Source organism: Phacochoerus africanus, chromosome 8 (assembly GCF_016906955.1).
Source record: "Phacochoerus africanus isolate WHEZ1 chromosome 8, ROS_Pafr_v1, whole genome shotgun sequence".
Classification (NCBI taxonomy): Eukaryota; Metazoa; Chordata; class Mammalia; order Artiodactyla; family Suidae; genus Phacochoerus; species Phacochoerus africanus.
The window spans coordinates 107747627-107774096 of NC_062551.1; the positions used below are offsets into that span (position 1 = coordinate 107747627).

The 26470-nt window shown below is 48.5% G+C and overlaps 2 protein-coding genes across 5 annotated transcripts in view; one reads left to right on the forward strand and one right to left on the reverse strand.

The window, feature by feature from the left end:
• Nucleotides 1–1670, forward strand: part of CABLES1 (Cdk5 and Abl enzyme substrate 1) — a 110528-nt gene extending 108858 nt beyond the window's left edge. For both annotated transcript variants that reach the window (XM_047793915.1, XM_047793916.1), the window contains one exon: nt 48–1670. In XM_047793915.1, coding sequence (XP_047649871.1) covers nt 48–188 — 141 coding nt within the window. In that variant the 3' untranslated portion in view covers nt 189–1670. The remainder of the gene's footprint in view (nt 1–47) is intronic.
• The window catches only part of TMEM241 (transmembrane protein 241), a 102955-nt gene continuing 78044 nt past the window's right edge, over nt 1560–26470 (reverse strand). Inside the window, exons 14-16 of one of the 3 annotated variants that reach the window (XR_007136667.1) lie at nt 20570–20634; nt 9162–9536; nt 1560–1634 (exon numbers count right to left, since the gene is read on the reverse strand). Coding sequence is in view for 1 of the 3 variants with exons in the window: in XM_047793917.1 (XP_047649873.1) it covers nt 9476–9536; nt 20570–20634 (126 nt within the window). In the remaining 2 variants the exon portion in view is untranslated. Of the gene's footprint in view, nt 1635–7801; nt 9537–19669; nt 19809–20569; nt 20635–26470 lie in introns of those variants that run through there. The other 2 variants (XR_007136668.1, XM_047793917.1) reach the window with 2 other exon arrangements.

Genomic DNA, 26470 nt, shown 5'->3' on the forward strand with positions numbered 1-26470 from the left:
ATTTTTATTTCAGAGCTAAAATGCTTTTGGTTTTCATTCCGTTGCAGAAACTGGAAGAGAAGTTCCGGCTGAATAGACGAGAACTGATTGCCTTTGAATTCCCGGTGTTGGTGGCCTTGGAATTTGCCCTCCATCTGCCAGAGCACGAAGTCATGCCCCATTACAGACGCCTGGTCCAGAGCTCCTAGCCCAGGCCTCCCGGGGGGGGCCAGGGAGGACGTCCTCTGAGCTCAGTGGGGCAGCACTGACTACTGGAAATGCAGGAGTAGAACTCAACACAGCAAACATTTTCCCTCTCGACCTGTTTTTGTGTAGAAGCAAGACTGGAAACTTTTCAGGGAGCCTTCAGTCTGGCCAGCCTTGCTGCGCCCTGAACTGTTCACTGCTCAGCAAAGAAGGGGAGACCCACGCAGAAGACGGCTCTCCCATCTCACCACTCGCAAGATTTCCTAGCTGGCACTGCCCAGGCTTCCTCGAGGCCACACACAGACCTTGCAGGCATGGTCCAGGGACTTCTCTCCAGACCCATTCCACCTTGGAGTGTGAAGGCCGAGAGCAGAGTGAAGAAGAGAATGTGCAGATGTTGGGGGAAGGCTTCTAAAAGATACTTTAACTGCATCAAAAGAGCGTGCCAATCTATTTTTTTTATCCGCTGTCGAAAGTGCACTTTCCCCCTGGGGGCGGATGAGCGAGGGTGAGCGTGTGTGTATGTCTGAGATGCCGCATCAGCCCTCCACCTCCAGGGCCAGCCCCACCTGCTACAGAACTGACCTCAGCCAGGGGTCAGGAGCCACGCTGACTTTCAGCAATTATTCCAGACCATCTCTGGGTAACAGTCACTCCATACCAGATCGACATCGTCTGCCCTTAGAAAATGACACGGTTTCTGTTACTGCGCCTGCCACCACTGGGAAGAAGAAGACAGCTCTCACTGTTGGATGGACTGTGGGGAACGGCGTGGCGTGTGGCACTCTGTCCCTTTCCACTGTCTCGCCCTGTGCCTACATTGAACCTGCACACTTCCCCCCTTGTGGAGATGCTGGGGTTGGGCTCCGTGGTGTGCATTCCTGTGCTCTATGTTAGAGTGCATCATGGGCACATTTATTGTGCTATATATAGACATATACATATATATAAAGCATTTTATAAAATCCAGAATAGGGGATTTCCTAGCTGGCACTGCCCAGGCTTCCTCGAGGCCACACACAGACCTTGCAGGCATGGTCCAGGGACTTCTCTCCAGACCCATTCCACCTTGGAGTGTGAAGGCCGAGAGCAGAGTGAGGAAGAGAATGTGCAGACGTTGGGGGAAGGCTTCTAAAAGATACTTTAACTGCATCAAAAGAGCGTGCCAATCTATTTTTTTATCCGCTGTCGAAAGTGCACTTTCCCCCTGGGGGCGGATGAGCGAGGGTGAGCCAGCTAGGAAATCTTGCGAGTGGCGAGATGGGAGTCCATCAAAGAGGCAGCAACTCTTATTGCCACGTCTCCAGGGCTGTTCATGCAGTTTTAATTCTAACTTGTACCGATTTGCTGGGGTGACCCAAAAGGAGGCAACTTACCACGCTGTCACCTTGTAGCTGTGAGAGAGAGGTGCCCGCTGGGGTTCACCGGACTGACGGAAGCCTGTGGCCCTGTAAAAAGAATTAAAATATTTTAGTGTTTCTATAGCCATGTATGTGTATGTGTAGACACAGAAGTGTTACCTGTCACCTGTTGCCCTGCATTACAGAATTGCCTGCCACCCTCCCCTCCTGGATTTCACACACAGACTCAGAGCTTCTCCGTCACCCCCAAGAACAGGTGACGGGGGAACGGAGCATACCCAGCTTTAGTTAACAGGGCTTGAAAGAGTCTGACAGTCACAGGTGGGAGGAATTCAAGGAGTGTCTGGGGCGAGCAAGCAAGATGCTTGCCTTGTGCAGCGTCGTAGACAGAACAGAGTTGAGTCCTAAATATTTTGCTGAGAACTATCCGGAGCTGGCTTAAGTTGCACGGTGATCCTGTTGAAGGGTTTGATGTACCTGATCTCTTTGGCTCCATAGATTATTACAATGTAGGAGGCACCTGTTTATGAGGCAAATTTGAAAGGAAGCACAGAGTGTGCAAAGCATCTCCATCACCCAAATGGAGAATGCCCTTGGCCTCTGCTGCTGCCTTTCGCCTGCAGTTCCCTGATGAGCCCTTGGGTTCCCAGCCCACTCAGCTCCCTGGTGAGTGCCTGGCAGGTGACGAGCCTTCCTGAGAAGCAGGGCCACTGGCACCTAGAAATTTCCTGCAGAGCTCCCCACTGTCCATCTGTCTTGAGTCTCCTGCCAAGCTATGGGGACATGGGTTGGGTGACACAGGCCACCAGCCCAGATGTGGGGAAGGCAGGATCCTGTATCCTTCCTGTGTCTGAAAATGAGGCTAAGGTTCTTCGATTTGGGGCAGTTTGGTGTTTAGCATTTATGAGGTGGACTTAAGCTGTGGGTGTATTTTCTTTTAAAGATTTATCTTAATTTAAAAGTCTATTTTGGGAGTTCCCATTGTGGCTCAGCAATAATGAACCCGACAAGTATTCATGAGGACACTGGTTCGATCCCTGGCCTCACTCAGTGGGTTAAGGATCCGGTGTTTCGGAGAGCTGCAGTGTAGTTCACAGACAAGGCTCAGATCTGGCATTGCTGTTGCTGTGGTGTAGACCAGCAACTACAGCTCCGATTCAACCCCTGCCCTAGGATCTTCCATATGCCTCAGGTGTGGCCCTAAAAAGAAAAAAAAAAATTCTTCAATTCTTTTTGTCATGCACCCAGCAGGCCTTTTTTGTACTCCCCTTACCCTGCACAAACCACTCGGTAGCACCAGTCCTGCCTTGCTGATGTGGGAACAGGAGAGGTTGGAGGTGCGTGTCCCCTTCATTCCCCTAACAGCACCCCTGCTGCTGAATTCCTTGGCTTTCCCAGGCATGTCCAGTTTGGGGCTGAATGGCCAGATCTCATGATCCAACCCCCCACCCCCACCCCCACCCCCGGCTGCCTCCGTAACGCTTCTACCCTGAAGCCTCCCTGCTTCCCTTGCCATCTGCAAAAGCAGAGGAAGGGTAGGCTGGAGCAAATCAGGTTTGACCCAGGTAGTTGTATTACGTGTTAATTGTGTTCACTGTCCAGTGATGGAAGAAGTCCTTCAAAGAGAGAGGTTTGGGAGCATCCAGGGGCTGGATCCTAGGGGAGTTCATCTCTGAGGGGCTGTCGGGACCATCTGGTTAAGGACAGGGCTGGCCGGGTCACGGCAGGTCAAGGGCTGAGAGCTGAACCAGGGAGGAAACATCAAAACTATAAATCTGGAGTCACACATTGTCAACACCAACTTAAAAGTGGCTTCCAGGAAAGCAAACTACAAGGCAGAACCAGGCAAAGCGGTATAAAAGAAGCAGCTAAGCTGATAATGGAAGTTGGAATGGTCCTCTTACTGCCAAAGGAACCCCAAGCAGAATGTGAGAGGGACAGCCCCTACCGCGTAAAGGGCCATGCAGACTTCTAAGCGGATATTCCAGAAAGTCTGCGAACACAGGGCCAGCAGAGCCATGAAGATGCAGCTGGCCAGGATGGCGCTCACCTATGCTAACCGTCTCACATAGAAAGTCACCAGAGCTGCTCCTGCCAGGACAAGGGAGATTCTGCCTTGGGGACAACTTACAGCTTCACTCTGTGGTATACTGACTCTGCCCACAGCCTCACCTGTTTGAAGAGCCGGGCCTCACCTCCAACAACGAAACAGCTGGCTTCTCTACAAGGGCCGATTAGCTCTGCTGCAGAAAATGGAGATGTCTGAGATACCTGCAGCCACGACTAGTGCCCAGTGAGCATTCAGTGGGTATGTGATGAAGAGGAGATAAGTGAAGTGATATCAATGCTAGGATGGTGTAAAAAAAAAAGCCTGGACAGGGAGTTCCCATTGTGGTTCAGAAGTAATGAACCCAGCTAGTATCCATGAGGATGTAGGTTTGATCCCTGGTCTCACTTAGTGGGTTAAGGATCCAGCATTGCTGTGAACTGTGGTGCAGGTCGAAGACGTGGCTGGGATCCAATGTTGCTGTGGCTGTGGTGTAGACCCGAAGCTACAGCTCTGATTAGACCCCTATTCTGGGACCTTCCATATGCTGCAGGTGAGGCCCTAAAAACAAACAAACAAAAAAATAACCTGGGAGTCTCTCCCACTTGGAGGCTTGCCACTAAACAGCTCTCCTTAACTTCTCTTTGTCATTCAAATCCACTGGCTGGGACATGGTTCCAGGATGAAGTCCCTGGATTTTCAAGGACTCCATTGCTCTCAAAGGGACAGTGTGATGGTGACAGGGACAGAGGCCTTGCCTCCACCAGCCCTGTGTGACCTCTTCACACAGCGAGCTGGAAGGAAAAGACTCAAATGTTCCCTTTGGCTCAGGCAGTTATTTAAATGGGGTTTCACTCTCAGTGGCCAAGGGAGGGGAGTTGGGTGTGAAGGGAGGCGTGGTTCCTTCAAACTCCTCCCCCACAGATCCTGGTTGGAACTCGATGAAGATGTGTATGCCAGTGTTTGTTTGCTAAGGGCAAGCCATTGCTGGTCAGGTCACCGAAAAATCAGCTCACAGCAGGAGCCAAGAATCTCTCATTTCACTGAAGAGCCTGGGATGTCTCAGTCTCTGAAATGTCTATGGAACAGCAGGAGCCTCGTGCACACTCCAGGATGGACTTGGCCTTCCCAGCAGTTTGCTGCCCAGGTCATAGGACCCAGGAGCTGCTGGGGGCACCACTGCCCTGGGCCTTACAGGGGCCTTGGCTCCTCTGGTTTGTTCAGCGCCTACTGGTCTGGGACGGGTGTGAGGTGGGCAACACCCAGAGACAACCCATAACAGGGGAGGGGCTGAGGCAGAAGGGTCGTGAAAATGACCCGGGAATCACATCAGGGGAGTGTGGCGAGGTTTCTCGTCCTGTCAGGGTCTCAGAGGCCTCATCTGCAAGTTCAGGGTTATGGGAAGTAGATGGCATCACCCAGGAGAGGGACCTGCACCCCATCTGGAGCATCATAGGCACTCACAATCGTGATTTCACAGCCAGGTATTCAAATCACCCCCCCAACCCGGCCCAACCCACCTCCTGGACTCTTGGGCATTCCCGCTCTGTCACTCCAATGTGGCCAGACTCCCCAGCTCTGACCCTGCTCACTTGGGTCCCCTGTCACTCGCATGGGGAGGACAGACTACCATGGGAGCTGAGAGCCAGGGATGTGAGGTCTCAGCCTCCCTCTAATCTTCACGCCTGCCCCCCGCCAGCCCAGGACCTCGGGGATGTCATGGACCTTGTGTGCCTGCCTTCCCTCCTGTGAAACGAGGCCAGTGCAATCCCTCCACTAGAGGCTCCCTGTGCAGATTCTCTGCGATGCCTCAGGAGCAAAGCCTTTTGGGCAACACGCTGCATAGCCCACCGTATGCCTCCATGTAGGCCACGGTGCTGGGCCCTCCCCATCCCGCCTCTCTCCAGCTCCTATCAAGTGCATCACGCCCTTGAGGCTGACCAGGGATCCCTCTTTAAGTCTGCATATCTCCTCTCCCACAGCAGCCTGAGAGTGTCCAGGAGGCAGGGCCGAGCTCCCTAAGGCCACCATTGTCTGCACAAGGCTGACCTGTACCAAGTGACCCTGACGCTCAGAACCAGGGGAGGAGGGGCCCCTGGACAGTCAGCTGCCCCCACTCCTCCCAGGGCTGGAGCTCAGCGGGGACAGAGACTGGTTTTCCTGGAGCAAGTGTCTGCTCAGGGGAGAGGCTCAGATTGCTCAGATTGGATCCACCGAGAGGAGGACCATGCCAGGCTCTCTTGCTGTGTGATGCGTTCTCCCCAACTTTTTTTTTTTCATTTTTTAAAGTTTTATTGAGGTATAGTTGACTTACGATGTTGTGATCATTTCTGCTGTACAACAACGTGATTCGCTCATCCATGTACAGACATCCATTCTTTTTCAAATTCTTTCCCATATAGATTAGCACTGAATCTTTGGTACAGGTCTCTGTGCTGTACAGCAGGTCCCCGTTGGCCAGTCATTCCATAGACCAGAGTGTGCCTATGCCAGGCCCAAACCAGTTTTCCCAAAACGTAATGGCTTCAAATAATTCTGCTGTATCTTATGGTTTTGAGGTCAGGAATTCACGAAGGCTCTGATGCTTCTACAGCACGTGGCGTTGACTGTGATCACTTGATGGCACTCAGCTGGCAGACGGACTGATCCTGAAGGGTCTAGGACATCTCCCTTCACAGGTCTGGTGGCCTGGGGGGATGGGGGCAGGGCCTGGAAGGCTGGGTGCAGCAGGGACTCTATACAGGCTCCTATACCTGGTCTCTCCAGCACGGCTGCCTCAGGGCAGCTCCGGATCCAGAGGCTATTCCAGATCGAGGCAGGGGCAGCAAGACTGCTTTCAACCCAGCCTTAGAAGTCACGTAGCAGTGCTCCTATCACCTCCTCCTGGCAGCAAACATGTCACAGAGCCAGCCCAGATTTAAGAGCGAGAGACAGGAACAGCAAGGGGTATAAACGCCACAGTGGAGCAAGGCGTGGGGAGGGGGGCGCCCTCTCAGTACTCAACAGCCCCGTAGGGCTGGTGGCCACCCTACGGGACAGGGCAGGTCTAGAATGAGGAGTTGGGTGGCCCTCCCTCTGCAGGCTAAGTGGCTTGGGAGCTGGTAGAAGTCCAGGCCTGTGTTTAAGATGCAAGAACTCCCTCCCCGAGGGAGTCCTGCAATACCAACGCTGAAGAGAAGAGGAAGAAAGGCAAATTACCGAGAAAATAAATGCTTTATTTTTCCCTCATATCCATAGCATATTAGTAATGATACACAATCACACAGAACCTTGCCTCTCTTGACAGAAAGCATATTCTTTTTTTTTTTTTTTTTTTTTACTTTTTGCCTTTTCTAGGGCCGCACCAGCAGCATACGGAGGTTCCCAGGCTAGGGGTCTAATCGGAGCCGTGCAGCCGGCCTACACCAGAGCCACAGCAACACAGGATCCAAGCCGCATCTGTGACCTACACCACAGCTCATGGCAAAGCCGGATCCTTAACCCACCAAGCAAGGCCAGGGATCGAACCTGCATCCTCACGGTTCCTAGTCAGATTCGTTAACCACTGCGCCACGATGGGAACTCCAAAGCATATTCTTTATTTGGACAAATTTTAAAAACGAAACACCCTGGCCTTGACCTGTGGCCAGCAAGCACATGACCCAGACAGGACATGACCAAATACATCTTTTCAGGTAAAAAGGGAGTGCTGGGGTTACCCAGGGATGCCCCTCCCGGGGGCTGGGGGCCCAGAGAGCCATAGAAAACAAGAGCTAAAGAGACTGCAGCCATCTGGATCAGTGCCTTGATTTACAGACCTCTGGGCACCTTCTGCATTCAGGGCTGAGCATGTGAATATGGGCATAAGAAGGGGTGGTTAAAGCCTGAAGGAAAAAACGCCCAAGGAGAAGTGGAAGCTGAAGGAAACAGGAGGAAATACTGAAGAAACACCTTATCCTCTGCCTCCTGCTGGTGTCAAATTAAGAAATGATCTGAGATTTTTAAAACAATGGGATTCTGGAGCACAGTTTTTAAAACCCACACAAACACAAACAAAAAATTCTTGCTAGAGATTCTTTAAAAAAATAAGTCTAGGAGTTCTCGGTGTGGCTCAGTGGGTTAAAAACCCGACCAGTATCCATGAGGATGTGGGTTCGATCCCTGGCCTTGTTCAGTAGGTTAAGGATCTGACGTGTAGGTCACAGACACAGCTCAGATGTAGGTCGGCAGCTGCAGCTCAGAATCGCCCCCTCGTCTGGGAACCTGCATATGCTACAGGTGTGGCCCCTAAAAAAAAAGGTCTAAAACTTTACAGCAAAAGTTTAGAGGTCAGTCCTGCTGGAATAGGGGATGGGGCTTGTTAACGGCGCATGGCTCTTTCCAGTCTTAGGAACCTCCAGTTGCTCAATGACGTTCGGAAAAGACACATAACATGACATTTTGAACAGATGCCACTTTCCGTAAACAGAGAACTGGCCTCAGTTGTACAGACAGGGTTTTGTGGGAACAAAAGAACAAGGAAAATTTTAAACCCAGATTTTCTGTTTGATCCTCAGGAGAACGTGAGACATCTCAGACTAGGAAAAAAAGCAAAGTGATATGTAGAAAGGTCATTCTGAACATTTTTACCTTAAATGACAAGCAGAGACCAGGAAAAGACAAGGAAATGAATTTAAGGTACTCAAAGTCCAAATATACGGATCCATTCATTTTCTGCTTTTTTCAACAACTTGAGAAAACCTGCAGGAAGAATGGCCTGACTGAGTTGACCTTCGTCTTCACAGGGCTGAGAATGGACAAGCCTTGTTCCCCAGATGCTGGAGAAGGTCCTTCATCACCCATACGGGTGTCCAACACGGTGGGGCCTGGGGCCTCCCTGCACAAGACTCCTTGGACCTCATTACCTTCTACGTCTCAAAATGACCAAAACTGACACCTGCAGAGTAGTAAGGTATTCAGAAAACTTATTATAAGCAGGGCCATTTGGAGCTAAACATTCTTTTCTTAAACCTCCACTGCGGGTTCAGAACAAATGACCATTTCGTGCCAATTCATTTCTCTTGACTCCCCTCAAGGCGAAGTGTAGAGTTTTGATCCAATTTTTAATCTGGCCTGAAAAAACATATTTCAGTGTTCCATGATTTGAAACCTCCTCTGAGACAGCAGGGGATTGAGTGGATTATGACTGTACATATGTGTATGTTTACATATTTGTGTCTGTTTCATTCATCAGAACTTACTAATCCTATTCCCTCTGGCAATCATGAGTACCAAGTCAACCTCATGGTAGGCAAAAAAGGGTGTGCAGAATCCGACCCAACACACAACCACAAAACGGCTCCAGCACTCACTCAGGAGAAACAGTCCATGCCAACATCTTACTTGGCCCAGAACTCCCATTTACGCCCATTTACCCCCACCCCCACCACCCCCCAGTGGAAGCCCCCTTGAGGAATTCTCTCTGTACCCCTAAGGGGGTGAGTGTGGGGGTTCTAGCCAAGCCAGCATGACAGCAAGAAAAGGACGGCCCCAGAGGAGTCTCCAAGGACATAAAGTCCCAAACCAAAACCCAAAATGCAACACAATACCTTTGGGCTCACTACCAGGTAGCTTGTTGGGCGAAGGCCTGGCCAGTAATCGGGGTGGGTGGGGCCATCCCCAGGCGGGCGAAAGCCTGCATCTGTTTCTGCACAACTGGGCGCAGCAAGGGCAGCAGGACTGGGGGAGCCTCTCGACACAGTCCAGTCTCTGCAGTAGCCCAGAGACGCCCAGAAAGAGTTCTTGACGCAGTGAGCAGCAGGGCCTCACTGTCCTTGCTTTTCTTCTTTCTACTGCCCCGATGGGGCACTCCGAAGCCCAGGGCTGTGCCCTCCAGCTGCAGCCGAGGAGTCCTCTTCCGTGTTCAGGAGCCTCTCTGCTCTGAAAACACCAGCAAGGCCTCTCCAAGTCCACCCAGCAGTAGGCTGCAAGAAACAGCAAGGGGTCAGCTTTCCCCCTTCCTGGAGCCTCCATGGATGCACTGAGTTGCCTGGCATCCACTTACCGCAAGGGCCAGCGATGCCCATCATCCTTGCCACTGAGCTGCTTGCCACACACACATACCTGCCCCATCTGGAGATGATGCCCAGGGACCACCCAGTCGTCCCCTGCAAACTTCAGCTCTGTAGGGAGAGAGCAGTGGGCTGCAAGGTGGGTTGTGATTCCTCCCCTCTGGGAAGAAGGTAACGTGTCCCAACCATCCTGACCAGGTGACGGTGACTGCCCCTCAGGTAATGCTCTCTGGCAGAAATATAGGAGGGCTTCCCACAGAGCTACCTGGTGCTTTTTGCTACAGAGGGGTGACAGATTTAAAATCAGGCAGGTCTCCATAATCTTAAAATTAGTAAGCTGGAGATCTCTGAATCCTTTTATTTAGACCAACAGAACATTTAAAGACAAAATATAAATGGGGAGTGAATTTCCCACCAGAGCCATAAGAAATATGGTCAGTGATTTGAAAAATGAAAAAAATAGCAAGAGAACGGAAGACTGAGAAAACGAAGAGGTGGATGTTTTGACATGCCTGAAATGTAGCATATCCAAAGGTCCGCACATTTGCTATTTTAAACTTCTCAGTACACAACCTAGTGTCTGTCTGAATTCGTGTCATTCTTATCAAAAGCTTTCTTAGGGTCTTTTTTTTTTTAGGGCCACACCCACGACATATGGAGGTTCCCAGGCTAGGGGTCGAATCAGAGCTACAGCTCTCAGCCTACGCCAAAGCCGCAGCAATGCCAGATCCAAGCCACATCTGCGACTTATACCACAGCTCATGGCAACATTCACTTCTTTACCCCACTGAGCGAGGTCAGGGATTGAACCTGCATCCTCATGGATGCTAGTCAGATTTGCTTCCACTGAGCCATGACAGAAACTCCTCAAAAGCATTTTTAAGGCCTGGGCTGGGCCATGAGCAAGGGATTGTGCTACAGGTCCCCAATGATGAAATGCTCTCATTTAAAGATGCCAACAGCCCTCTCAATCCCACCTTCTTCTTCCTTTTCTCTCCCATTTATGCACCCAGGAGCCCACTGCTCCCATACACCCACACACGATACACATTTTTAGGCTATGGCGCCTCCATATTTCTAACATATATCTGGAGGTACCAAATGTATGAAGCACACATTGGCTGTGCATATCCTATTCCCAGAGAAAAATGTCACCTCTGTGGGTGACTCAGACATAAAGATAACTTGTACCATGGACCGCTTCCAGTATGGGAGCGAACTGACTACATGTGAGAACAGAAAAACAATACGCAATCACTTGTGATGGAACATGATGGAGGATAATGTGAGGAAAAATAATGTATATATATGTATAACTGGGTCACTTTGCTGTACAGCAGAAATTGAAAGAACACTGTAAATCAACTATAACAAAAAAAAAAAATATTTGGAGTTCCCATTGTGGCATACCAGAAACGAATGCAACTAGGAACCATGAGATTGTGGGTTCAATCCCTGGCCTCGATCAGTGGGTTAAGGATCCAGCATTCCATGAGCTGTGGTATAGGTCTCAGACATAGCTTGGATCTGGCATTGCTGTGGCTGTGGCATAGGCTGAGAGCTGTAGCTCTGATTTGACCCCTAGCCTGGGAACCTCCATATGCTGCAGGTATGGCCCTAAAAAATAGGCAAAAAAAAAAAAATTTTTTTTTGAAGTTTATCAAATTGGAAAAAGAAAAAGAAAAAAAGAAAAACAATAAGCAGAGTTCAAATTGCACTTCCGTGTTTTTAGCTAGGCAGAACTGGGCGTGTTGCTTTCCTCAGCTGTCCCTCGGGAGACAGTCTCATCTCACAGTCTCTGTGAGGCTTAAAGGACGTACTTGAAGCAACTGACCCCTATGTGTGGCCTATAATGGACAAGCAATAAAATACTATCCTTTCCTCACCCACTACTGGCCCAGAGCAGCGATCCCTTCCTCGGCGGCCCTCGCAGCTGGCTGGCTTTCCCAGCTCTGCTTGAAAACTTCCTGTGAAGCACACATCCTGCTCTGCAAAGCTAGCTGTAGCTGTGGGATGTGGGCAAGCCACTGCAGGCATCTTACTCGTGGTGGGTCCCTGGCACGTGGTTCCTCCTGCAACAGGAAGTCCTGCCTCATACTGACCCCACAGCAGCTTCCTATAACCTCACCAATGAGACCACGTTCTGCTTTTCAGAGCCACAGAGAACAAGTCCATGCCCGCCCCCCATCACCACCTGTCAACCCCGGAGAGTGGAAAAATGCCCTGAACCCCACCATCTCCTCTCTCAGATGATGTCAGGCCTCTTCCTGGGTGGAGGCAGAGAGAGGCACTAGTCAAGCAGCCAGACACTGGGATGTGGGCAGGAAGGATGACACCACCCCCCCCCCCCCGCCCCCGCCAGCCTGCTAAAAACCAGGGAGGAGAGGAGAGGGGTACGAGGGTGACATCTGCCTGATAACTTAAGCTCCAAGCTGGAACATACATTCCTCTTTCCTACAGGAGAATTATCAGTAGTAACTGGAGTTCCTGTCGTGACTCAGCATGTTAAGAACTCGACAGAGTGTCCATGAGGATGCAAGTTCGATCCCTGGCCTTGCTCAGTGTGTTAAGGATCCAGCATTGCCCCAAGCTGCGGCGTAGGTCACAGATATAGCTCCGACCCCTCGTTGCTGTGACTGTGGCGTATGCTGGCAGCTGCAGCTCCAATTCGACCACTAGCCTGGGAACTTCCATATGCTGCGGGTGCAGCCTCGAAAAGAAAAAGAAACAGTGGCAATAAGCCGCTGGATTCTAACCCACACGGAACTCATAAGAATGTAACTGAGGTTCATGCTGACGTTAGGAACCAAATACATTTCTGAGGACTTTCCTAGGGTTATAATCATCATTTTATAGGACTGTTTCTGGGAGGCACTGGGGTCCAAGTTCCAAAAGACCACATTATGAAACATGACCCATCTGTGCTTATCCCCGGTCTAGCTCAGGGACACAGATGCTGGCGGGTTCTACGGACTCTTCTCTTTGGATGAAGAGGGAACTGGGAAGAGGAAGCCATTCGTTTCGTTCACAGGCTCCCCCTGAAGACCCAGCTTTCCCTTCTAAGCCAATCTGCTGTTTCCTTGCACATCCCTTAAGGAATGCACACACCATCTTCTTAAACCCCTGGCAAGCGCAGTCATCGTGACCTGATACAAGATCTGTACAAAACGTTGGCTTTGGAAGAGTTTTAGTTCTGCAGTGTAGCCGAGGGCTTGATCACTCCATTAATCCTCCTTAATCAGCCAGGGAGAAGAACAAGGTATAAACTGGCTCTTTGCCACCCTCACTCCCGCAGCCTTAGAACAATGCTGAGCCATAATAACCTTGCATTTTCATCCCTTTGGCTTAGTGATTTAATGAAACACCAAGCGGCTTAGGGAATGCTGACATGAAAACAAACCTGGTTCCGTTTACTCTTAAGAGAGTCAGGGAGGTGAGCTTTGATGCTGTTTTCTAAACAGCGGGAGACACTGACATGGGGTGCAGGAATCTTAATAGCATTACAACTATTTAAGGCAGAGCTTTCCTGAACTGTTTGCAAATCTTGTAATCCCCATCATTCCTGAAATGAACAAACTTCACGTAACTAAGACATAAACATCAGATTGCAGAGTGGAGCCAGCCAGAAATAGTCATCGCTCGCTTCTCTTCCAGGGGGTTATTTTCAGCACCTCTCCTGCTCTTTTCTCTCAACAAGAGCCAAAGGCCCCATCTCAATTTATTATTGTGATGACTCAATGAATTCCTATGGAACCCACCAGATGGACAGCAGAAACTGTATCCTTTTCCCGGCCTAGCACTTAACTCAACACCCAATAAATATTTGCTCAGTGAGTGATGGAATTCTTATACCTGCTCCCTCTTGTCCCATCTAGATTCCAAACTATTTTTGTTTTTCTCTCTTTTCCTCACCAAAACTAATGTACCATTCCCTTGGGGACTTGAGTGACACTTCAAAATCTGATCAATTACTCTGTGCTGAAAGGTAATGAGCATAGTTATTGAGAAGGTCCTTCTCAGCATTTCAAAGAGGAGGTTTCCCATTTTTAATTCAAATGGAAAACTGATAAGACGAGGTGGTTGTAAATGCATTTCAGGGTGTGTTGGGCGGAAGTTCTTTCCTCACCCCTATATTCACTCTTTCCACAAAAAGACTTGGGCAGTGTCTGAGCAGTCCTCTAAAAGTTAAAGGCAGAGACATCTTTATTCAGAGATGATTTGAGATCATTTTCTAAAGGCTCTCAGTGTTAGTGAGGCTTGGACTAGGATCAAACGCAAGTGATGCTCATGCGTGTACCCCAGGATCAAGGGCAGGCTCAGTGAATGATGGACAAAGGCGAAAAGCTGATCTCGAAATCCTACAAACAAAGAGGTCATGTTTTGGTTATTCCTGTCTCTCCCTGTACCTCAACTATCCCACAGAGAAGAGTGACTCTCCTCTTCTAAAGAGGATTCAAAGAGGAAGCCCTCACAACCAATTCTTCTCAACAGGAACACTGCCCACAGTTTAGGATTTTTGTTTGTTTGTTTTCCATGTGTTGAATCCTCTTTGCTGAAATTTTGGAATAGAGGTAATTCATCTGGATATACACCTTAATTAATTAAAAAATGAATAACTATTAACCTGGATATTGAAATTACTGGACGTGCAACAGATATTCAAATCCTGGGCTTTGATCATTAAAAACAAGAGAATTAGCTGGACAAGAGCTGTTGCATTTAATTAAAGGCTTTACAAGTTGACCAATGTTGGGGGCTTAGGTTTATCACTTTTCTCAGGTACAGGATTTAGAAGGCTGGCACCCGTTGATTCAGCAAGCATTTAGTGCCAGGCAGTGACATGAAGGTGAATGAAACAGCCCCTTCCTGGGGAGCTCCAGAGGCAGGTAGGTGGGGAGAGTGCACCTGTCATGCGCTGTGGTACATGCTGATGGCTGGTACACAGAACGGGTAGGAGGGGCTGCTGAGGATTTGACCTTGGAGCTGATCCAAATTTCTAATGAGGAGATAAGCCAGTTCCTTAAGAGCTTGATGAAATTTCAAATGGCATTTTCTCCACTAACCATCACAAACCTTTAGATCCGTAAATTCCCAACTGGGGTGATTCTGCCCCCAAAGGGAGCCTGGACCATGTCTGGAGGCATTTTGGGTTGTTACAACTGAGAGGAGGCTACAGGCATCTAGTGAGGTGAGGCTCAGGTTTGCTGCTTAAAATCCTACCAGGCACAGGACAGCCCCTCACCACAGAGAATTATCAGACCCCAAACATCAGCAGTGCTGAAGGTGAAAACCCTACTTTAGATGATGAGCTATTTTGCGCATCTAAGCTATTGCCCATCCAAGAAGGTGGACAATGACTTGTGCCCTCCTAGATGGCGAACTTGCTGGGATCTTGGACTGTGCCTGTAGCCTCAGAGCTCAGCAAGCATTTCTTGTACAGTAAATGAACACACAAGCAAAGGGAGGCAAGGATGTTGGCTGACACAGGGTCCCCCAGCCTCAGCCAGCCTGCAGTGGCAGCAGCCGTGCTGACTCGAGCCATGCCCACGTGAAGGGGCAGCCTTTTCCACCCCAGCAGCTTCTGCCATGTGGAAGTGCAGGCCCAGCTTAACAGCTGTTTCATATTTTTTCTTTTTTTCTTTATAGAGCTGCACCTGCAGCATATGGAAGTTCCCAGGCTAGCAGTCGAACCAGGGCTGTTAGCAGCCAGCCTACACCACAGCCAGGCCATGCCAGATCCAAGCCACATCTGTGACCTAAGCTGCAGCTTGTGGCAACGCCATATCCTGAACCCACTGAGCAAGGCCAGGGATCAAACCCACATCTTCATAGATACTAGTCAGGTTCTTAATCCACTGAGCCACAAATGGGAACTCCCATATTTTCAAAGAATCTGGAAATCTGGACTTTTAAGGGGAAATCACCTGAGTTCTCAATGTTGACTAATTTGAAATTTGAAAATCAAAAAAGAAGAAACAATAACACTACAGGCAAACACAGTAGGTCCAAACAGAACAGGCCTGCAGCCCTGCCTTTTGTGACTTCTGATCAGTTTCAGCCCCCTCTGGACAGAGACCAGCCACGGATCCCTGCCCAGGATCTGAGAGCTGGTTCTCCAGTTGTAGCTTGAGCACACCCAGCATGTGGACAATGCAGACCAGCTCTGTGCAAAAGACAGGAAATCTGAAACACAGTCTGACACTCCTCTTCGGGTGGTTCACTTTGCGGTTGGAAAATTCTTTGAGGCTGAAAACACACCACCCTTAAACTCAAAAGTTCTCAAAAATCAGGAAATTCCAAAGTCAAGGTTCCTTTTGCAATAATCACACATGCTGTTTCCTTGATTTGGGTACACACAGCCCTTCTTTCCATCTTGTTCAGGGCATACCATGAAGCTCACAGGATGTGGCACAGCCTGGAGACACAGCCTCGCACGGACAGCTGCTGTGACCTTCAGACCAGTCACATCCTCCACGCTGGAGAGCATCTCATGCCTATTTCTACACTCAGGTCAACACCTGGGGTTTGCTTCTTTGTTTGTTTTTAGTTTCCTCTAAATTATGTACAATTTCAGCCTTATTGATGAGGTTTATTTGTAAGAAAGAAAAATACTGTCAAGAACTGAGTTGAGGAGTTCCTGCCATGGCACAGTGGAATCTGACTGCAGTGGCTTGGGTCGCTACAGAGGTGCCAGTTTGATCTCTGGCCCAGTGCAGTGGGTTAAAGGATCTGGTATTGCCACAACTACGGCTTGGACTCAATCCCTGGCCCAGGAACTTCCATATGCCAAGGGAGCAGCCATTAAAAAAAAAAACAAAAAAACACGATGCATTCCCATTGTGGCTCCACAGAAGTGAACCCAACTAGTATCCATGAGGATACAGGTTCAATCCCTGGTCTCGCTCAGTGGATTAAGGATCCAGCATTGCCATGAGTTATGGCGTAGGTCACAGACGTGGCTCTGATCTGGCATTGCTGTGGCTGCGGTGTGGGCCGGCAGCTGTAGCTCCAATTTGACCCCTAGCCTGGGAACTTCCATGTGCCACAGGTGTGCCACTAAAAAGCAAAAAATAAAAATAAAAATAATAATTGAGACGATCACTATGAAGGTAAGATACAGACATTTGGGGAGAGTCTCAAGGCTGCACCAAAATATCTTGATGGTTGCGATTGGAAGGTCAGCCTGCCCACCATTTGTGCCCTGCCTTCCCAGAAGGACAGGTGCAGCGGAAGAAGGAGGGAGGAGAACTAGCACCTGCCCCATATCCCCAGCTCCAGTTCCAAATCATTAAGTCTCACCATTAGCATCTCCCGCTCCTCCATCCTTCCCTGCCTTCCTGGGGCCGGAGGGACCAAATCCTCTTCCACCCACAGCCTAGCTAAGCCTCTCCCTTCTGCATAAGGTCTAGTTTCAAGCCAATTCCCAGGGCCTCCTGCTCACCCCAGCCTCTCTCTCCCCTCATCTTCACTTCCATTGTGCAAACAGTTACTATCCTATCGAACAAATCATGATTTCTCATTCTGAAAACTCCTTGAGGCCCTGGATAATGTCTTATGCTTCTTAATGACTTCCCTATGCTTTGCATACAGCAGTCACTCAAATATTTTTAGTTGACTCATAGAATTATAGCTTATACTATTAGAAACCTGCGGCAATGAGATCTTTTCCCTAAAAATGTTCCACTGGACATTCTTAGCTCACTGTCAGCCCCTGAATAAGAAAGAGCTATGGTAGTATCCCCGGTAAGGCTCCTTCTACTGCTGCTGAATCAACTAGATTCTCTTTATAAAAGATCAGACTAGTGGGAAGAGAAACATGTGGCCAATTTGTCTTCATCTCCCTATGACACATTCTACTCACACATTATCTACACTGATGGTAGGTCCTCAGCGTTTCCTCATACATTTCTAAGGCAGTGTGTGGAGTTTATGGGATCTTGGACACACACAGACCTGTGTATGAATCCTAGGCCAGTTACCAAGTAGCTCTAAAATCTTGGGACCATCAATTAAATGTCTCTGAATTTCAGCTTCCTCCTCTTTAAAATGGGGCTAACTTGGAGGGTTGTTGTGAAAGTCAATGCGATAATACTAATATGAATATGTTTGAAATATAGTAGCTGCTCAATAAATGGTTGGATGAAACAGAGGAACTGGGAGGAGGAAAGAAAAGAGGAGAGTGTAGGAATATTTCTCAATTTTTCTTTTTCTTCCATTTTTCTTCTTGGAGCAAGAAATGCCCTCATTAGGTGCTCCTGAGAGAGGCTGAAAATCGCATTCACTGAACCCTTCAAGCAAAAAGATTCATTTCTGTCAGTCTGGATGGTTTAGATTTGGACCTGCCCATCTAGCAAGGAAATGAGCCAACAATAGACATTCTAGGAGCAACGACTTTTCACTTGTATCCAAGAGATTTTCCTGGCACATATTAGGACCCAGGAAATATATGTTGAACAAAGCCCTTCCGGCCCAAAGTCACCTCTTGGACTTCTTCAGCATGGTACTGCCCAGAGCGTGGCCTATCCTCTCGTTTATTCTGCAAGAACCTCATACTGATTGATGTTAAAAATTACACCTTTGGGGGGGGGGGGCGCTATGACAGCACCGGGATACTATTCTGGGAGAGGGGAGCCTGGCCACATGGGCACCAGGGCTGGCCCCCACCAACACAGCACTGCAGTTTTTGAGCAAACAGGTGACAATTCTGCAGGTCTCTTGTGCAAACAAAGGCAAAAATTGGGGTTGGGGGGAGTCAACCCTTAGGATTACCCTCATCCCAAGCATGAGGAAAAAATACTGATTTTCTACAACTATGCCTTATTTGAGCAAAGATGGACAATAACATGCTTTTCTTCCCATCATGCTGGTAACAACCTATAAAAACCTATTCCAAAACTTGTCTGTGTTTCAATTCTGAAGTGCCATTCCAGGGGCAGGGGGCTGGCAGGGAAGGCCTGCCAAACAATATATCCAAACTGGCATGGAAGTAAGCATTATCTTTAAGTGACCCTAGGCTTGGTTTTAATTAATTAATTTATTTTTCCTTTTTATGGCCACACCTGCAGCATATGGAAGTTCCTGAGCTAAGGGTCAAATCAGAACTGAAGCTGCCAGCCTACCCCACAGCCACAGCAATGCCAGATCCTTAATCCACTGATCAAGGCCAGGGCTCAGACCTGCATCTTCACAGACACCGGTCGGGTTCTTAACCCACTGAGCCACAACGGGAACGCCTTTGTTTTGAAAACAGAGGTTAGGAGACCAGTACGTAGCAACAGCAACTATGAACTAGTCTCCATCATGTGCTGCGTGAGTGGCTGAGGCCAGGCAGCAGGAGCCGTGGTCACAGGGGAGGGACACTGTGTGTCACCAGGCCAGCAGCCTGCAGGACAGGTGAAGACTTGGCAAGGACTAACCTCTTCTCGCGTGGCTGAGAGGCTCATCTTGCTCGACAAGCACCACTCGGTGTGGTTTCCCTCTGCAGACCACGGAGCCCACCTCACTCGGCAAGGCCAACACAGACCAAGAGTCTACTGTTCTCAACATTGAACCACACTGGTGTGACTTCTGGCAAGTGGAGAGTGTGGAAACAGAGGACAGCCAACCTTAACTTTTCACTCCATGCGTTTCTGTCCTGTCCCGAATGTCTCACCAATAGCGTGCACTACGATATAATCCTAAAATACCTAAGTATATACCCTCAAACAAAGCGTACCCACAGATAAGGGGAGCGACAGCAGCCTTGACAGTTTATTATTATTATTATAATTATTATTATTTGTCTTTTTGCCTTTTCTAGGGCCACTCCCACAGCATACGGAGGTTCCCAGGCTAGGGGTCTAATCAGAGCTGTAGCCACCAGCCTAGGCCAGAGCCACAGCAAGGCGGGATCTGAGCTGCATCTTCGACCTATACCACAGCTCATGGCAATGCCGGATCCCTAACCCACTGAACAAGGGCAGGGATCAAACCCGAAACCTCATGGTTCCTAGTCGGACTCGATAACCACTGCGCCACAACGGGAACTCCAAACACTTTAAACTCACCGTCTCTCCCCACCTTGCCTTCGCCTTCCCTGAAGATGATGACCACAACCCCTGGTGATGATCACATCAGTCGGCTGGAATATTAGCAAGCCGGAGCAGGTGGAAGTCTGAACGTGGTCAGCTCGCCGATGGGCGGGATCTGTATGGGGAGTTCAGGGGCAAAATCCTATCTTCCACACAGCAGATCGAGGAATGCTTTGCTCAAAATTCTCTGCTTGCTTCCCTTCTTCACTCAGGATAAAGCCGCACCCTCACAATGGCCTTTAAGACCCCGCAGGGCCAGCCACCAACTCTCTCTCCAGCGTCACCTCCTACTAGTCTCCTCTATCAACCTGCTCCAGCCACACTGCTCCCTGAGCAGCCCAAACATACGCCCACCTCAGGGCCTTTGCACTTGCTCTTCTCCTCGAAGTCCCCAGGGCTCACCCACCCAATTTCCTTCAAGTCTCTGCTCAAATATAGGAAGGAGAGGCAGTGCTGTATTTGAGCAAATGGCTGAGGGCATTCTAAACAAGGAAGGATGTGGAGCTGGCTTACGAGAAAATGAACTGAAGTATCAAAGGGGAAAAACACAAACATAGTTACAGTTATAGCTACAGTTACATGCACATATAATTGATGGTTCACCAGTAGTGGCTACTGCTATGTGGGTGAGTGGCTGAAAGGTGTCCTGGTGAGGCTCTGTTTTCTGCTCTGGGTGCTGCCTGTAGTAGGTATGGGATATTCAGTTTGTGAAAATATTCATGATATATGCATTCTTCTGAATGTATATTCATATGTCCCTAAAATATATACCCCAAACGCACAACCTTTCTTCAGCTTTTGAGAGCAGATATCAGTATCCCAAGGAAATCCAAACAACTAATTTGCTTCTTCTCTCTCTTTGCAAAAAAGACTTACCATCCCACGGTGCCCCTGGTCAGGATGGTATCAAACAGCAATATCGATAAAGCAGCTGTGATCACCTGCAGAAATAATGTCAACAAAAGGTCAGTAGAGCAGCAGGAGCTTGGTAATCTTCTCTAAAGCCATTTTTCACAAGCTCAGTTGGCGCTAATTCAGATCCCAGACATCAGACATCTCCCCACTTTTGTATCTTTTTCCCCACACACTTCCTAGCCTCCTGAACTTAGCAGAAAATGCTAAGTCCTAGCCTATTTTGAGGTGAGAATCTTTGAAGAGACATTTAACTTCTGAACTCTCCAAAAGAGGAGTCACAGAGCCAGCATCTCAGTCATCTCTCCAGGGCAGGGGCACAGCAAGAAGCCCTGTTTCCATCTTGTCTCAGCTGCACAAAAACCATCCCCAAGGTCAGAAGTACTCATTCACCTGTTCCCAGATACGACAGCTAAAAACCTAGCCCTCAACCTGCCTTTGCCTACAGCACCATCTCTCGTTCTGTCAAACGCCCCTGTCTTGCTGGCTCATGACATAAAGTCCTGGAAACCAGGTGTATCCTAAGGGAGGGACCAATGAAATCATTTTTTATTTTTTATTTTATTTTTTTATTTTTTGCTTTTTCAGGGCTACACCCGCGGCATATGGAAGTTTCCAGGCTAGGGATCGAATTGGAGCTACAGCTGCTGGCCTGTGCCACAGTCACAGCAACTCCAGATCCAAGCCTCATCGGTGACCTATACCACAGCTCTTGGCAATGCTGGATCCTCAACCAACTGAGCAGGGCCAGGGATCGAGCCCACGTCCTCATGGATCCTAGTTGGGTTTGTTACTGCCAAGCCACAACGGGAACTCTGAAATCATTAATTAATTGTTTGCGAAATAATCTAGAGGCCAAAGGAGAGGGAAGAGGTTACCCCCCATCTCTCGGAGCTAGAAATTACAGAAAAGTCTCTTGAGAATGGCAGGAACAGGACTCAGACTCCTGAGCAGCCTCTAAACAGTTGGCACAAAGAGTGATTATGAACCAAAGACCCAATGTTGGAAATGCTTGGAATGTCTGTTCAGGAAAGATGTTTTTTTCCAGAACTCTGCATTCCAGAACGCACAACAGCTTCCACCAGGAAGGTCACCCCAAGGACTTGCTTCCTTGCCATGAGAAGAGAGAAGCAACTGACTCAGGATGGGTCACTCAGGCTGGATGCCCGTGGAGATGTCAATGGCCATTTCTCTCATGGGGACGTCATATCCTGCCTTGGAGTCCTCTTTAGGTCCCAAGCTCGGAACAAGGCAGCAAGCAGATGTTCAGTATGTGGAATGAATCTCATCTTCATTCATTTGCCATCTCAGAAACAAACAAACAAAAGTCTGGAAATATAAACCAGGAGCCTTTGGTCTGAACACTCTGTGAGATCTCAGAACCATTGTAGCAATTTATTCATTTGAAGTCACTTTCTGTTCGCTTCCCTTTATTGATGCTCCACAGCAAAAACCCTGACAACAAAAAAAAGACCTGTGGTGTCTTCGGGAACAAAAAAGAAGTGAGAGCAGGGTCAAAGAGACAATTGCACAGTTGAACACGAAGGATGAGAGGAAACGGATTTCTCAAAGGGAAAACTCAGTGGTGGCTTTTATCTTAAAAAGCAGCTCTTCTTCCCAACCTCCTTTCTCCTTGTTTGACATCCTACGTAGGACTTATGCATCTATAGTCATAAATGAAGTGGGCCTAAAATTCTATTATCTTGCAAAGCAACTGTCTGATCCGGGAGACAAGGTTATACAAACCACATGAATTCATTCATCAGCTTCACTGCCTCTTTTCCTACAAAGGATAAAGACAGCCCTTACTGTGGTCTTCACTCTGGTCTGATCACAAGGCGGGATCCAAGCCACATCTGCGACCTACACCACAGATCATGGCAATGCAGGATCCTTAACCCACTGAGCGAGGCCAGGGATGGAACCTGCATTCTCATGGATACTAGTCGGGTTCATTACCGCTGAGCTACAATGGGAACTCCATTTCTTGCATTTTGTTTCCCCCCTTTCTTTTTCTGGTCTGAACCCAAATTATTCTCATTAATTCCTCTTTACTTTTGCAACTTCTTGGGTATTTCCTGGGGTGGTGCCAACAGATTTCTTTCTTGGAATTGCTCAAAGGCCTTCACTCTGCTAATGGAGGTTGGTGATGACAGCTTGGCGTTAATGGAACTCGCAACATTTCTGAAGCCCTCTTTAACCCTTCACCATTGTCCTCATACCCTTTGCCCTTTTGGACCAGCTCTCCTCTTTCTTTCCAACTTTATTGGCGAATACTTGACAAACATAACTGTATATATTTCAAGTGTACAACAGGATGATTTGATACACATGTATCTTCTCTGACTGGCTTCTCCGATGGCCTCTCTTCTATGACTTTCAGGCTCATCCGGGGAGCCGTCACCTCCCCCATGCCCTATAACAGTCACAGCCGAGGACTTGTGCCACTGTGCCTCTGCGGGTTTCTTCGGCTTCGAAGACATCTTGTGTGCCCTGAGATAGACAGCGGGCCTGCTTATTCCAATTACTGCACCTTTTGCCAAGACAAACACCTCTGAAAAATGTCAAACCAGCCCCAACTTGAAAAATAAGGTTGGGTTGGTAGTCAGACCGGTGCCTTCCCACCTGCTGCTTCCTGGAGACGCCTGCGCGATCCCTGCTTTCTCCTGGGCTCCTCTTTCAAACGTCTCTGAAGTTTTCTCTCTCAACGAGCAAATTTGCCGCTGGCTGAGACACTCAGTGAAACTTCACAAAGAAGTTCGTCTTATTTCTGTAGGGAATTTATTTATTTATTTATTTATTCGTCTTTTTAGGGCCGCACCTGCAGCCTATGGACGTTTCCAGGCTAGGGGTCTAATCAGAGCTGCAGCTGCCGGTCTACACCACAGCCACAGTAATGCTAGATCCAAGCTACATCTGTGACTGACACCACAGCTCATGGCAATGCTGGATCCTTAACCTCACTGGGCCAGACCAGGGATTGAACTCCCATCCTCGTGGATACTAGTCAGGTTCGTTTCCACTGAGCCACAATGGGAACTCCCTGTGTAGAGAATTTACAGTGGACTTATACGTTCCGGAGAGCTACTGCAAAGTTAGATCAATCACTTTTTAACCTATTTCCAAAAGAGGCCTCACTTCCTTAGGCTTCTCTGCTTTCTTCCAGCACTGGCCCCAGCAGTCAGCTCTCTTTTTGGAAACACTTCCCCCACCCTCCACCCCCACCCTCAACCCCACCCCTGTGTGTGTGCACGCATGACACAGTCACCAAAGTTCTACCACTTCACAAGTCACTGTATAAAATGGACAAGTAGCACCAACAATGCTTCACTGAGGGACAGACACTGGGCAGGTGGGCAACCTGACTTACCCACTAAGTGACATCCACCCACACATCCACCTCACCATGTACCGAGCTTCAAATTCATGCCTTGTCCAAGTGACAGATTTCCATATGCCATGGGCCACCAAGGCTACTCAAGAACACTGGAAAGTATGAATGATAAATCTGTTTGTGCCAACAGTCCACTCCACTTCTTTTTTTTTTCTTTTTAGGGCCACACCCATGGCATATGGAAGTTCCAAGGGAGGGGTAGAATTGGAGCCGTAGCCGCTGGCCTGCACCACAGCCACAGAAATGCCAGACCCAAGCCACATCTTCGACCTACACTAAAGCTCACAGCAACGCTAGATCCTTAACCCACTGAATGATGCCAGGAATTGAAGCTGCATCCTCACAGATAATAGATTCTTAACCCTCTTGACCCACAATGGGAATGTTGGGAGTCAGTGTTATTAGGTATAGAGTTTGAGGTTGATGAAAAAATTCTGGACATGGAGTTCCTGCCGTGGCCCAATGGGATTGGCAGCATCTTGGAATCGAGGACGTAGGCTCAATCCCTGGCCCAGCACAGTGGGTTAAGGATCTGGCGCTGCCAAAGCTGCAGGTTAGGTTGCAACTGCAGCTCAGATCTGATCCCTGGCCTGGGAACTCCACATGCCACCGGGTGGCCAAAAAAGAAAAAACTAATTCTGGAAATGGATGTCAGTAAAAGCCTAATTATTATTATTATTATTTTTTAACCTTTAAAACGGCTAAAATGTGCTCATGAGAAAGACTCCAAGTTACTCTTGGGACTTGCCATTCAAGAGCGGGAAGTAGCAGCCATTTCTGCCAATTGTTGTTCTCGCTTTCAAAGAACGTTTTTAAAAGTACAAATGTTTCCCCAAAGAAGAAAGAGCCCTGTGGTCTGAGGAATGTCTCCCTTATGCAGCACATGCAGACCTGAATGACAAACACCAGAACCTGCCACAGTCCAGGCTGCCAACAACAGCAGAACTCAATACATTGTGTCAACGGCGGGGCTTTGAACTTCCTGGCTTTGTCAACGGATGTCACAACCTCTGTGCTATTTAAACAGATTTTGGTATTTAAAGCAGATCAGGTTTGTTTTTTAAACATTCATTTCGATCCTGAGACAAATTTCCTGTTTGTTTAAGGGAAAATAAAGAGAGACGGTTGTCAGTGGGAACTTGCCAGAAAGTCATGTATTTGGGAGAGAATCAGAGAGGTAGCTTTGTTGTTTGGTACTGTTTTGATGCTGCTGTTGTTGTTTAAATACATAAAACTTAAGGGAAAAGTGACCAATGGCAGCGTGTATACAGGGTCCTTTACTGTAACTGCCCCAGTTTCAGCCATGCACCTCCCATGTAAACTGGTTATAGTTTTCAAACACTGTTTCATGCCATCATTTTGCCTTTGCTCAGCAAGTTCTCTCTGCCTGGAATCATTTCACTGGCCGCCTCAAACAATTCCAACTCACCTTTCGAAAATCCACTTTTAGAAAACTTTCCCTGAGCCTGGCCTCCATCCCCATATCCGAGGGGATCAGCAGCTTCTTCCAGGGGCTTCTGTAATCACTTATAATTGTACAAGCCAAACTCTACTGAAATGGGGGTCTCCCGAACCAGGGTGAGAACTGGTCATCTTTGTACATTCGGGGCACACAACAGAGCTTGTATATGGTTAGTGTCTGAAACATTTTATGGAAATGCTCTGGATCATCAGAGCTGGTGATATAACCCCCAAGGTCACCAGATTATTTTTAAATCTCTTCTCATATATGAAGGACAGTTGGAACCCAGACCTGAGAATGGGGAGAATTTCTTCGATCAATTACCTCCATGGGGCTCTGCAGAGAAGATCTGAGACTGGCCCTCTGGTTCCAAGACCAAAAATGTCAGGGAAGATTCTGATTGGCACCTGAACCAACTGACTGTGGCCTGGGATACAGAGTCATGGGAGAACATGGAAGCTCATCCTTGAAGTCCATGGTTGGAAAGGGGGAAGGAACGTTTCTCTGGAGGAAGGTAGGGAAAGTGCTGGGCAGACAGAACAGATGTTTCTCTACCCTTGCCATCAGCACCACCTGGGAGCTTGTAGGAAATGCAGAATCCCAGCCCCCACCCCACCCCCAGGCTTCGCGAGCAACATCTACCCGGAACAGACCCCCAGGTGAGATGCATGCACATACAGAGCTCTGCCCCACACCTGCCAGCTCCAGCACTGTCTCAAGAACTACTTCATCCAGGTGGTACTGTGGCATCTCCAGGCAAGGGCAGGATCCAGCTTTCTCACAGAGGCAGAGCTGGAGCTCGTGGCAGACTGTACTGGAATCCCTCTGTGCCACAGACTCATATATGAATGTTGCTAACCCAGGTGACTGTTATTCTTTCAGGTGAAAGAGGAAACCTCATGAAAACATTTACTCTGAGAGCAGGCTTTCTTTTTTTCCAGGACCAAGGAAACTATTCCAAATCCACTAGACAGAAACCACAGCTATGGCTGAGAACTCTGTGTGGGGT